At 36.7% G+C, this 12,954-nt stretch overlaps 1 protein-coding gene across 1 annotated transcript in view; it reads right to left on the minus strand.

Moving 5' to 3' along the window:
• LAMA2 (laminin, alpha 2) overlaps window positions 1-12,954 on the minus strand; it is a 747,229-nt gene that overhangs the window by 291,558 nt on the left and 442,717 nt on the right. The window contains exon 28 of the mRNA XM_006834727.1: window positions 7,535-7,652. Coding sequence (XP_006834790.1) covers window positions 7,535-7,652 — 118 coding nt within the window. The remainder of the gene's footprint in view (window positions 1-7,534; window positions 7,653-12,954) is intronic.

Below are 12,954 nucleotides of genomic sequence, written 5' to 3' on the forward strand. Positions count from 1 at the left end.
ATTTGGATCTCAGTTTATTCACTTAGAACATAAGAATGATGTAACAATAATAATCAAGTGTAAAGTTTATGTAAGTTTTTTTTAAATGGACTTATTTGGGTTCAAATTGAAGTTTTGGGTGCTTCCTAAGTGTGTGATATGAGCAGGTTCCTAATTTCTTATTCTGTAAAACGAAGACTATAATACATACTCAATAATGCTATAGTAATTACTGTATTAGGAAAAGTGGCTGGCATCGTGCAAGATGTAGTCAGCACTCAACAAATGGCACATTTTGAAAAAAAAATAGATTTGTTGCACAGATTAAGTGACACAATGTATGTTTAGTGCCTGACATATAATAAATTAATATGGGTTCTTTTATCTCAGAAAATATTTTTGATTATATAAACTAAAAATCAAAGCCAATTATGATTGTTCTAAGTTCTCTGTATACTTGGGAAGCAAAACTACAATGCATACAACTAAAGCATGCCATCCTCTTCTATTTTTATACATATGGCACTGTAGGATAAGCACCGAACTACTAGTTTCATGTTGTGACTAGTTAGAAACTCTATACAAGGCTATTATGAGCCGGAACTGACTTGACAGGACTTAACAGCAACAACAAAAGTCTTTAGGTCTTAGACGTATAGCAGACATCATAAAGAGTATAGCAGACATGGTAAACACCTGAGAGGCATTCATGTATAAGAAGAAAAGTTTCTTTCCATAGTTTTGCTTTTTGGGTTCTATGAGCTCATAATAGTTATATATTGCTTAGAGATTTTAGAATAGTATTTTTAGTAACCCAAGTAGCAGTTTTTGAGGGATGATCCAGTAGACACTAGCTATTCAACTGTGAGCCAAAAGCTCTATTAAAATGTAGGAGGAAATAAAAATATGATAGGAGATAAACTTAGAGAAAAGGTTAAAATTATCACAATTTAACTCCCAGATCATCAGTGAATTTTTAATCCCTATGCTATTATTATAGAGAGTTACGTATTCAATGCTGAGTGTTTCTCATTCTTAAGAAAGAAAATCACAAATCAAAATATTATTTGCATCCAACCTAATCTAAGAAAGTGGTGAAGACTATTTTAGGTAAAGTACAGTAAAGTAAATGACTTCCACACCAGCAAATTTGTGAGGAAAAAGTGTTCCTTATTTGATTTCTAAAAGCAATCTGGCTTCTACTTCAAATCATAAATCATAACAAGTAGGCATTTCTAGAACTAACATTTTTCATGAAAAGGGCTGCTGGGTCCTAATGCTACAGGCTAAGCATCTTTACAACTCGCTATATGGCACTGTAGGATAAGGACTAGACTGCTAACTGCAAAGCCAGCAGTTCAAACCCACTAGTTGCTCCTCATAAAGCTTTTACGTAAATTGGAACTGACTTGATGTTACTTAACAACATACTTCATTCCGGAGCCCTAGAGGAGTAATGGTTAGTAGTTAGAACTTACCAGATGAGGTTTTCTGCTCCCATAAAGATCTATAACCTCAGAAACCCTAGAAAGGGTCGCTATGAATCAGAACCAACGTGATGGCACACAGCAATATCACTTAATTATGTTTATTTGCAACTACATTTGGGGTAAAAGCAGGAAAATAATAGCCTAAAAATGCATATTCCTCTAGAACACCATACATTTGGTGAAAATATTATAAGGGAATTGCTTTGTGTATTCATGAAACAAACCATATGTTATTGGAATGGGATTTATTACTTCAAAACTGTTCTTAGTGCTTGCTTTGCTGATTAGATTTTATGACTGGGTAATTACACTTTAGAATCAAGATGAATTATAAATAAGATGTATAATGGATTAAAGACAATGAGTTGTGTAGAACATCTCAGGTACCTTATCATAAATAAGAGCTAGGGCTTTATCCTGTAATCTCTCCACTAAGACATTACTGTAATTGTTGTCTATAAACAGGAACTAAAGTGAAATTCACAAGCCATAGGTGAGCTCACCAAGGTAGATGAGTCTATATGTATTCCTAGTTTCTTTTGGATGCTTTCATCTATCATTTACTTTACTTTTGCTAATTTTTTTTTCATATAATGATGGAAATTACAATGACTAAAATTAAAGGGAAAATTATTAAAATTAATGGGAAAACATGTTTTAGGATATACTATTTTTAAAATCTATCAATCATAATAAGCAAAGTTTTGAACAATTAAAGTCTGAAATGGAAAGCAGGCCACATTAAAATAATTTTCTACTCTACTAATAATTTTGTTTATAAGCAAACAGTATTACTTCAAATGAACAGAGATAAAAATACAGCTGTAGTTTCTCCAATATATGCAAAAGTCCACTTTTATTGCTCTGGGTTATGAACAAGATGCAATCCTAAGTTTGCTTATAAGTTGAATATGTAGGTAAGTCAAGATGGGCATAAAATCTTATTGGCAAGGAAAGACTCAAAGTCTGTCAGTGGTTTAAAAACCATACATGCAACAAGATGATTATTACGACAAACTTGTTTGTCTAGGGGCTGGTTCATTCCTTTCAAAGTGAGTGTAATTTACATGACATAAAAAAAAAAAAAAAAGACAAATAAAGGTTGTCTGTAAGTCAGACATTCATAACGCAGGGAGTTTCTGTACTTATTGGATACCTTCAATGTTATTGTGTGCTGCCAAGTCAATTTTCAAGTATAGCAATCCTAGGGATTCTGAGAGCAACTGGTGGGATTGAACTGGTGTCCTTGTGGTTAGCATGGATAACTGTCTAGTATTTATCCTACAGTGCCCCACCAGGGCCTGAATACCTTCTATGGCACAATAATATTGCAGAGTCAGAAAATTTTAAAAATTCTGAATCTAACCTGTTAATTTGAAGACTGGATACTAACCACAAGGTGGACAATTCAAATAGAAGAGTGGCTGCATGAGAAAAAGGCGAGGCTGTCTGCTCTACTGAAGATTTATTGCCTTGGAAACCCTAGCTAGGGTCACCATGAGTTCAGATGGACTCAATTACAGTGGGTAATTACTTTGGTTTGGAGAGCAATTTAAAACCCCTGGTGGTGCCGAAGGGTAAACACCGGACTTCTAACCACAAGGTCAGAGGTTCAAATTCACAAGAGGCTCCATGGGAGAATGATGAGGCTTTCTGTACATAGAAAGATTTATAACCTTGGACACCTTATGCCGGGTTGCTGTGAGTTAGAATTGACTCCATGGCAGTGGATTTGTTTTGTTTCTATAGCAATTAAAGAAATTGACCAAAGTCACACAGTTGGTTAGCCACATAGCCAAATACTTCTGCTATAAACAAAACTGTGTTTTGTGCCTAGAAAAATCTCAAGCTCTTTCTGTCTTTTTTGTTTTAATCTTTCAAGTTCATTATATGGCAGCACGTTTTATGAGTTTAAGTTAAAACATTGCTAGAAACTTTTATTAAGCAAAAACTCAAAATATGAAGCTGTCATTTTTTGACATATCCTCTATCTGTCTCTGTTGTTGTTGTTAAGTGCTGTCAAGTCAAAACGGTTTCATTGCGACCCTACATAGGGTTGCTCAGGAGCAACTGGTGAGCTTGAACTGCCAACTTTGCAGTTCAAACTGACTTTGTAGTCCAGTGCCTTAACTCACAGTGCCACAACAGGAATCCATTTATGTCTATATGTTGTTGTTGTTGTTGTGTTCTGTGGAGTCAGTTCTGACTCAAAACAACCCTGTACAGGGTTTCCAAGGCTGTAAATCCTCACGGGAGCAGAAAGCCTCATCTTTCCCCCATGGAACAGCTGGTAGTTTTGAACTGCTGACAGTGAGATTAGCAGTCTGATTCATAACCACTACGCTACCAGAGCTCCTTATGTCTATATGAGGGTAAGTAAAAAAGTAATGCTACTAGGGTTCCAGTTCATACATGAATTGGTTTATTCCAAACAAAATATGTTTAAAGTAGTCTTTGCAGTCTGTGGGTGGCTATAGATAACTTTTCTCAGTAGAACATTTTTCAGAGTCTAGTGCCTTATACTAAAAGAATACGTTTGTGTCACAGAAAGCAAATGATTTTGAGGTTAGAGCTAATATCAAATTTTTACCCAAACTCAACTTCCCAAACCACTGACATCTTCCCAAATCACTAAAGCTTTACAGCAAGTTTACTGCAATGCTGCCTTGCATAAAATAATCATTTTTAGATAGTCCATGCATTCTAAGGAAGGTTGGGAAGACCATTGACCTCAGTAAATGAAGAAAATGTGGACTGAAGTCTAGAAACTGGTGGTGAAAACCACAGAATGACCATTGATGTGATAACTCCCAAAGTTGGGATCTCACGTGGTTCAGCATTTCCAATTTTAAGGAAACATCTTGGGCTCAGCAATCTTTTGGCTCAGTGGGTGACAAAAGCTTTGCACAAATATCAGCTAGCCTAAAGAGCAGATCTTTTATCAGCCTTGTAAACAAGACTGAAGCTATTGAAGGCAATTTTACAGAATGAATACTAACTGGGGACAAGTCTTAGATTTATCAATTTGATCTAGGTAGGAAGGCCAATCAAAACAGTGGAATCCAAGGGAGATCTGTTGGAAAAGTTCATTTAGCTCAGAAAGCTGGTGACTTTTATTTTATTTTACTTTATTTTAAAGAGATAATCTTGGTGTGGCGCTATAGGGTAAACACTGGAATGCAAACCCACCAGCTGCTCCTTGGAAATGCTATACAGGGTCACTGAGTTGGAACTGACATGACAGCACTTAACAATAATAAAAAGGGGGATAGTATATTTTGGACCAGTCCCCGAAGAAGGATATCATGTTTGTTAAAGTTGAAGGTCAATTAAAATGAGAAAGATCCCTACTAAGATGGACTGATACAGTGCTAGCAATTCTGGACTCAAACATAATAATTGTGGAGCTGACATAGGACAGCGCAGGGTTTTGTTGTGTTATGAATAGAGTTGTTACGAGTTGAAACTGACTTAATGGCACTTAACAACAACAATAAAGGGATAATCTGGGTAGATTTTCTCGAAGGACACAGGGGCTTATTATGAAGTTTTAAGAAAGTTGAATACTGTGTGGGTGAGAAAAGGGCCAGGAAAATTATGCCAACAAATATTTTTCATCATGAATGATTTCATTGGGAAACTTGACCCCATCCACCGACAGCCCTGATCTTGCTTAGCTCAGACTTCTTTTTGTTCCCAAAACAACATTTGAAAGGAACATCATTTGAGTGCCCTGAGGATGTCAAAACTGCTGTTTTGACATAACATGAATCAGAGTGCAGAATTCTTTTAAGAACAGGAATGCCTTCAGTGTGTATAGACCTAGGTGGAAGATATGTCAAGAAACAATAGCTTCACATTTAGCTATTTTTGTTTTATAAAGTTTTCTATATTTTTGTTCACCACTTCTCTGTCAGTATGACATATGGTGATGACTTCAGTGTTGCTGTGATTCTGAGAGCTATGCCACTGATGCTTTAAATATCAGCAAGCTCACTTATGGTGGGTAGGGTTGCTATGGGCCAGAACCGACTCGAAGGCACTTAACAAAATAACAATGAAGCTAAGACAAGAATAATGCCAAGAGAACTTGTCTGCAGCCATCCCTGATCACAGAGAAATGTTCAATCACATGTGGTTTGGAATAAACTCATGCATGTATGAACTGAAAACTTAGTAGCAATACATTCTTCTTATTTACCCACGAATGCACCACACTATCTCTCATTTTCCCTATATACATATATATGTGTGTTGTTTTGTTGTTAAGTGCTGTGGAGTCGATTCTGACCCATAGAGACCCTGTATAAGGTTTCTGAGGAGCAGCTGGTGAATTTGAACTGCTAACCTCGCAATTCAAAACCAACTTTGCAGTCCTATGCATTAACCCACAGTGCCACACCAGGACTCCAACTATAGACTGTATGCTCATTGACATGCATATAAATTTAGATGTTGTTGTTAAGTGCCATTGAGTCAATTCTGACTCATAGTGACCTCACATAGGGTTTCCAAGTAGTGGCTGGTGGGTTTTCACCACCAACCTTGTGGTTAGCAGTTCAATGCGAATCCTCTAACATCATACCAGGACTCCATAATTTTTACATTGAGAAGTATATCATTGTGGTTGTTGTGTGGCATTGAGTCATCTCTGACTCATAACAATTCTGCATAGGCTTTCTGAGGTGTCCAATGGGTTTGAAATGATGATCTTGTGGTTATCAGTCCAGTGCTTATCCTATAGCACCACACCAGGCTTCATAAATATAAATATATAAAGAAGTTAAAATTTAATAATGAAGTGGATTACTGATCAGTTGTTAGATCAAAATAAGCATATTCTAATGATATTGTCTTTCAGAGCAGTCACATACAAGCTATAAAATGATGCCAGAGATGTGTGTCATCATTCTTATGAAATTATTCCGTCAGCAGTGTGGAACCCATAGGATGGTAACTAAACTGAAAGGCACTTCAGTTTACAATGGGTCTTTCACATGTACAGTTTTATTTGAATTATCCCTCAACATGCAAGGCAACTAACCTGTCCAAGTGATGGAGCAAGGTATCTATCGCTGAAATGAAATTCTTTTTGCTTTCTGTTATGCCATGCTACCTCGTCAGAAATTTATTGACGTTGTTTTTAAGTTTGGTTCCATTTAGTCGTAGCTCATTTAGTCTTCCTAAGATTTTTAAGAACAACGAAAAAGAATCTGGCTGGAGGGCTGGAGGAAGGACCAGAGGCTACTGCCGTGCCATGCTTTATTTGTTGGACTGTGGGAGTCCTGTGGGATGTGTGGGAGAAGGAAAAGTGCTATAGGGGTACCTCAGATGGTTAAACATCTAACAGCTAAAGTTTAAAGAGGTTTTGTAACCCGTGCAAGTTAGCAACAATAGAATAAGGTGAAGTTGGGATTCAAACCTAGGCTAGTCACTTCCCTATGCCAACTTTCTATCTTGCATGCTCGTATTCATATTTAATATTTGTAGAAATCAAATCTACTTTAAGAAAGGAAAGATAAAGAAAGTGTTATAATTCTTGAAATTGTCAAAATAATTTCCCATAAAACTAAAAATAGCAATTTTACAAATGCAATGACTTAATGAAAATAGACATGCTATAGAGACACACATGTTGAAGAAAACATGTTTTTTGGCCTAGGTTTTGCCATGTTTTGTATGAATGTAATCATTCCAATCCTGGTGTAATCCTATTTTATAAATTCTGTGGTTTATAAACTTGCAAGTCTCCTGAAGTGGCACTTAGGAAATAGGTCAGTTATAATAAGTGGGCCTTATAAAAACTGATCTTATTTCCTGATTGTTTTAAAGCTTTGGAATTCTTTTAATTTTCTGATTCTGCTACGATTCTGATCCCTACCACTAGAGAGCAGTAACAGCATCCTACTGCTTCTTACCCTGTGAGGAAGATCAGAGAAACTAGGCTAAGGGTATGCAGGAAAGCAAAATGGATTATAGAGAAGGTCGTTTGGGGAGTATTTCCATTTCCTTTGTGAAATAACTTGAGCTTTTATGGTAAAGCAGTTTTGTAGGAGTTGGCTTACCTCACACGACAGGCCCGAATAGCCTGGGGGGCAGTCACATTTTTCTATCAAGTGAGCTGGAGGAGTCGCTGCTGTTATACGTCCTTGTTCAGCTACTTCCATTGAGATTTCTGAAATTCTGGAAACAGTGAACATATGCTTAAATTAGCATAGCAGTAAATACCTAGCAAATACTCATCGCTACAGAAACGACGTTCTCAAGGTTTTGTCAATAACCTCAAGCTTGCATTATTATGAGACTGTTCACATTTCAGGGGCTTAAATGCCACAATTTAATATTGCATCTTTGTTTTCTCAAAGGTTGAGATTACACATTAGCAAAATATCCATGTAAGTCACAAGACTAGTAAATTAGATGTCTGCTGTCCTGATGAGAAGCCTATAATAAGATTTTTTTTTTTCCACATTAGAAAATGTGAGTGGATTCATGTAGACATAACCAATTAATTAGACGTTTATATTCTTTCAAACTCAACAATTCAACCTAAGGTTGTTGTTCATTAGAATATCTCCAATAGTTATTTCCCTTTTAATTACTATGTTCTCCACTTTCTTTCTCTTTAGTCTCTGAATGCCCTTTCTAGACTTAAAAAAAAAACAAAACAAAACCAAAACCTAGAAATAAGGAATGAGTATAATCTAATAATAAGAATCTCTTTTGATGATTTAAATAAAACCTTTCAAATTAGTATTTTGTAAGCTATATAAGGAGTCCTGGTGTGGCGCTGTGGGTTAATGTGCCAGACTGCAAAGCTGTTTGAACTGCAAGGTCGGTGGTTCAAGCTCACCAGCTGCTCCTTGGAAACCCTATACAGGGTCTCTATAGGTTGGAACCGACTCGACAGCACTTAACAACAATAACAAGCTGTATTAAATCATTCCAGTTAAGTTTAACTTGCCATCCCTATTGATGGAAAGGTATTTAAAATTGCCAAAAAATATTCACCTGGAAATTGTTGATATTTTTTAGACTAATTTGAATTTATACATTAAAAATATGGCAGTTCACAACTATTTCATGACTGACTAACTGATAACATGAAAATGTTCTGCAAATAAACTTTTAAATAAGACAGTGAATAGTTTTGCTTCAATAAAATGCACCTCCAATAGCTTAAAGAGTCTAAATCATAAACTTTATAACAAGCATGTTATTGTTAAGTGCCGTTAAGTCGGTTCTGACCCATAGCAACTCTGTATAGGGTTTCCGAGGAGCGGCTGGTGAGCTTGAATCACTGACCATAGGTAGGTTTTATTGAAACTGAATTATGAATGTGCTTTCTGGCTTTATAACACTGTCATCTGCACTCCCAAGATCAGCCAGCCTTTATGAGACACACTGAGTTAAAATTCAAATCCATTCTCCCTTCCTTATAGTACAAATAGGAATTGTTAAGGGCCATAAGGTTGTTCCCAACTGATAGTGATCCTGTATATGATTTCTGAGGAGTTGCTGGTGGTTTTAAACCGCCAACATTATGATTAACAGTCCAGTGCTGATCCTACATGGCCATGGGCACTGGGTAAACAAATATCTCCACTTCGGCAGAAAGACTCCACCCTTCTGTCCCCCTAGATTTCTTACAGGAGTCAGAAATAACATGGTGTTTGTTGATGAACAAGTAGGCTCCTCCACCATCTCCATTTTAATTTATAACCAACAAATTAGTGTCATCTTCCTTCTTCCACACAAGCATGCATACAACAAGTGTTTTAAAAAGCAAGTGAAACATGAATGATGACAGCAACATACATTTTGGTAACACAACATTTTTCTCAGGCAATAAATTTTGCTGGAACCAGGTATATGGCCAAACTAAGGTTTCTATTTAATTGAATATTGAAATTCAAAGTTTATTTTCTTCAAAGTAATGATGAAAGAGGGGTGTGGGTGGGGAGAGAAATGACCAAAGAAAACACCAATTATTGTAAAAGGTACCAAATCTGAATTTCAAACATAGTTAACATCTAAGCTCAAATAACCTCTAAAGTCTGTTTCTGAAACTTTTTAACATGTATAAATAAACAAGTTAAATGTAGTAATAAAGAAGCAAGGTTATGCCCTAATTGCTTTGGGGTAATAAAATATATACATATATATTTTTACTTTTCTCACAATTTCATTGTCTAACTTAATCAAATGTTGAGCCCTTTTTTTCCTTAACACTGTTAGACTTGGATTCTAGTTTATATTGAATTTAGAGAAAACTGAAATGAGGGAACTTCAAAAGTACATGGAAAAATGGAATTAAAAGATAATGTAACGTTCACAAAGACAATGTTCTACCTCCTACTTTGGTGAATAACAACTAGGATTTAAAAAGCTCATGAGCAGCCATTTAAGGTACTTGGCCTCTCTATGTGTAAAAGAAAGAAGAGTGAAGAAAACTAAGGATGCTTAGAATTAATTAATCCAATGGACTAATGGAACACATGAACATCCGTCTCCATTACTCTGAGACCAAGGAACTAACTAGACGGTGCCCACCTACCACTACCAACAGCTCTGAAATGTATCACATTAGAAGATTCTGAATGGAGTAGAAGACAATGTGGAACAAAACTCAAAATTATGAAAAAGACCAGGCTTAATGGTCAGAAAGGTTACAATTTGTATTCCATCTATTCCCGGTGCCTTGTTCTTTGCCAAAACCTTCAATGCACTTGGGTTTTTCCTTCAGGATCATTGGCTGTTGATTATATGCTACCTCTTGGAATGGCTGAATATTGACCATTTCTTTTTGATACAGTGACTCTATCTATTCTTTTTTATCTTCTTTGATGCTTTCTTCATCATTCAATATTTTGTCCACAGAATCCTTAAATATTGCAAGCCAAGGCTTGAATTTTTTCTTAAATTCTTTCAGGTTGAGAAATGCTGAATGTGTTTTTCCCTTTTGGTTTTCTAACTCCAGGTCTCTGTACATTTTGATATAATATATTACTTTGTCTTCTTTAACTGACTTTTCAAATTTTCTCTTTAGCTCTTTTACCTCCTTATTTCTTCCATTTGCTTTAGCATCTCTATGCAAGAGAGCAAGTTTCAGAGTCTCTTCTTACATATTCATTGCATTAAGCAAATCTGCTAAGACCTTTTTAAGGTGTTGAAGAGCGAAGGCGTCACTTTGAGGACTAAGGTGCGCCTGATCCAACTCATGATATTTTAAATAACCTCATATGCATGCAAAAGTTGGACAGTGAATAAGGCAGACTGTAGAAGAATTGATACATTTGAGATATGGTGTTTGAAGAGACTACTGAAAGTACCATGAACTGCCAAAAGTACAAACAGCTCTGTGTTTGAAGAAGTACAGCTGGAGAGCTCCTTGGAAGCCAGTATGGCCAGACTTCGTCTCTCATTCAGACATATTGTCAGTAGGGACCAGACCCTGGAGAAGGATATCATGTTTGGTAAAGTGTAGGGTTAGAGAAAAAGAGGAAGACCCCTAATGAGATGGACTCGTACACTGGCACCAGCAATGGGCTCAGGTGTAGCAGCGATTGTGAGGTTGGCCCAGGACTGGGAAGTGTTTCATTCTGTTGTGCATAGGGTTGGCACAGACTCAATGGCATGTAATACCAACAACAATGGTTGGAAAGAGAATTGAGGAATCTACAATATGGCCCTTGGCCACCCTTCACATCTGCAACAGAACTCACCCTTTTGCCCCAATTTTCAGCCAAGTGGTAGATAGGTATATGGTTGGAGTTGGAAGGGACAACAGCACTGGTGTGGTGTGCTCACAATGGAATGGTCTGTTGTTCAACATTAAAAGGTTAGCATTTGCCTGAGGACAAAGTTCAGAGGGGTTGCGATGGAAGTTGGAATGGTATGGGAAATACAGGGAGGAGGTGGGATAACTGTTGTTACATGGAGGGGCTTACAATCACTGAGAAGAAACAAAGTGTGTGATTTGGTGGATACAAAACTGATGATGTGCTTTGTAAACCATCACTCAATTCACAATGAAAGTTTCAAAAGCAAAAGATAATATAATTTTTCCATGAATTTTTTTTGAAGCCCCTTACCTGTTGTTAGGTGCAGTAGAGTCAGTTCCAACTCACAACAACCTTACGCACAGCAGAATGGAACAATGCCTGATCCTGTGACAAACTCAAATTCCTTGCTGAGCTTGAGCCCATTGCTACTGCCACTGTGCCAATCCATCTCCTTAGGGGTCTCACTATTTTCATTGACCCTCCACTTTATCAAGCAAGCAGTCCTTATCCAGGAACTGGTCCCTCCTGACAACATGTCTGAATTATGAGAGATGAAGTCTGACCATGTTGGTTTCTAAGGAGCATTCTGAATGTACTTCCGTTACAGGATTGTTTATGCTTCAGGTATTCCATGGTCTTAAATATTTTTCTCCAACACCGTAACTCAAATTTATCAATTCTTCTATGGTATTCCTTGGCTGTGAAAACTTTCACATGTAATGGAGACAACTGAAAATATCATGGCTCGAATCAGGTGCACCTCAGTCCTTAAACGGTTAACTTTGCTCTTGAACACTTTAAAAAGGTCTTGTGCAGTAGATTTGCCTGATGTAATACATCATTTGAGTTCTTGACTGTTGTTTCCAGGAGTGTCGATGGTGTATTCAAGCAAAATGAAGTCTTTGACAATATCAATCTTTTCTCCATTTATCATGATGTTTTTTATTGGTCCAATAGTGAATATTTTTGTTTTCTTTATCCTGAGGTGCAACCCATAACCAAGGTTGAGGTCTTCAAGCATCATCAGTAAGTACTTTAAGTCCTCTTCTCTTTCAGTAAGCAAGGCTTTATCATCTGCATATTACAGGTTGTTAATCAATCTTCCTCCAGTTTTAATGTCAGATTCTTCATATAATTCAGCTTCACAGATTATTTGATCTGCGTACAGACTGAATAAATATGAGAAGAGAATATAACCTGGGTACACACTTCTCCTGATTTTAAATCATCCATTGTATTCTTGTTCTGTTTGAACAATTCCCTCTTGGTTTATATACTGGTTTTTCATGAGCATAATTAAGTGTTTCAGAATACTCAGTGTCTGCATGCATGTTCCACACAGTTGAAAGCCTTTGTGTAATCAATAAAGCACAGGTAAACATCTTCCTGGTATTCTCTGCTTTTAGACAAGATACATCCGATATCAGAAATGACATCCCTTGCTCCAAGTCATTTGTATCCAGTTAGGACTCTTAGTGTCCTGTCAATGTACTTTTGCAGTCATTTTAGTGTTCTCCTAGAAAAATTTCACTTGCAAGTGATATTAATGATATTGTCTGATGATGTAAGCATTCAGTTGGTTCACTTCTTTTTTTGAATGGGCTCAGATATGGATTTCTTCCAATCAGTTGGCCAGGTAGCTGTTTTCCAAATTTCTTGGCATAGATTAGTGAGTGCCTACAGTGCTACATCAGTTTGTT

This window comes from Chrysochloris asiatica, unplaced genomic scaffold (genome assembly GCF_000296735.1).
Source record: "Chrysochloris asiatica unplaced genomic scaffold, ChrAsi1.0 scaffold00013, whole genome shotgun sequence".
In the NCBI taxonomy this organism is placed as follows: domain Eukaryota; kingdom Metazoa; phylum Chordata; class Mammalia; order Afrosoricida; family Chrysochloridae; genus Chrysochloris; species Chrysochloris asiatica.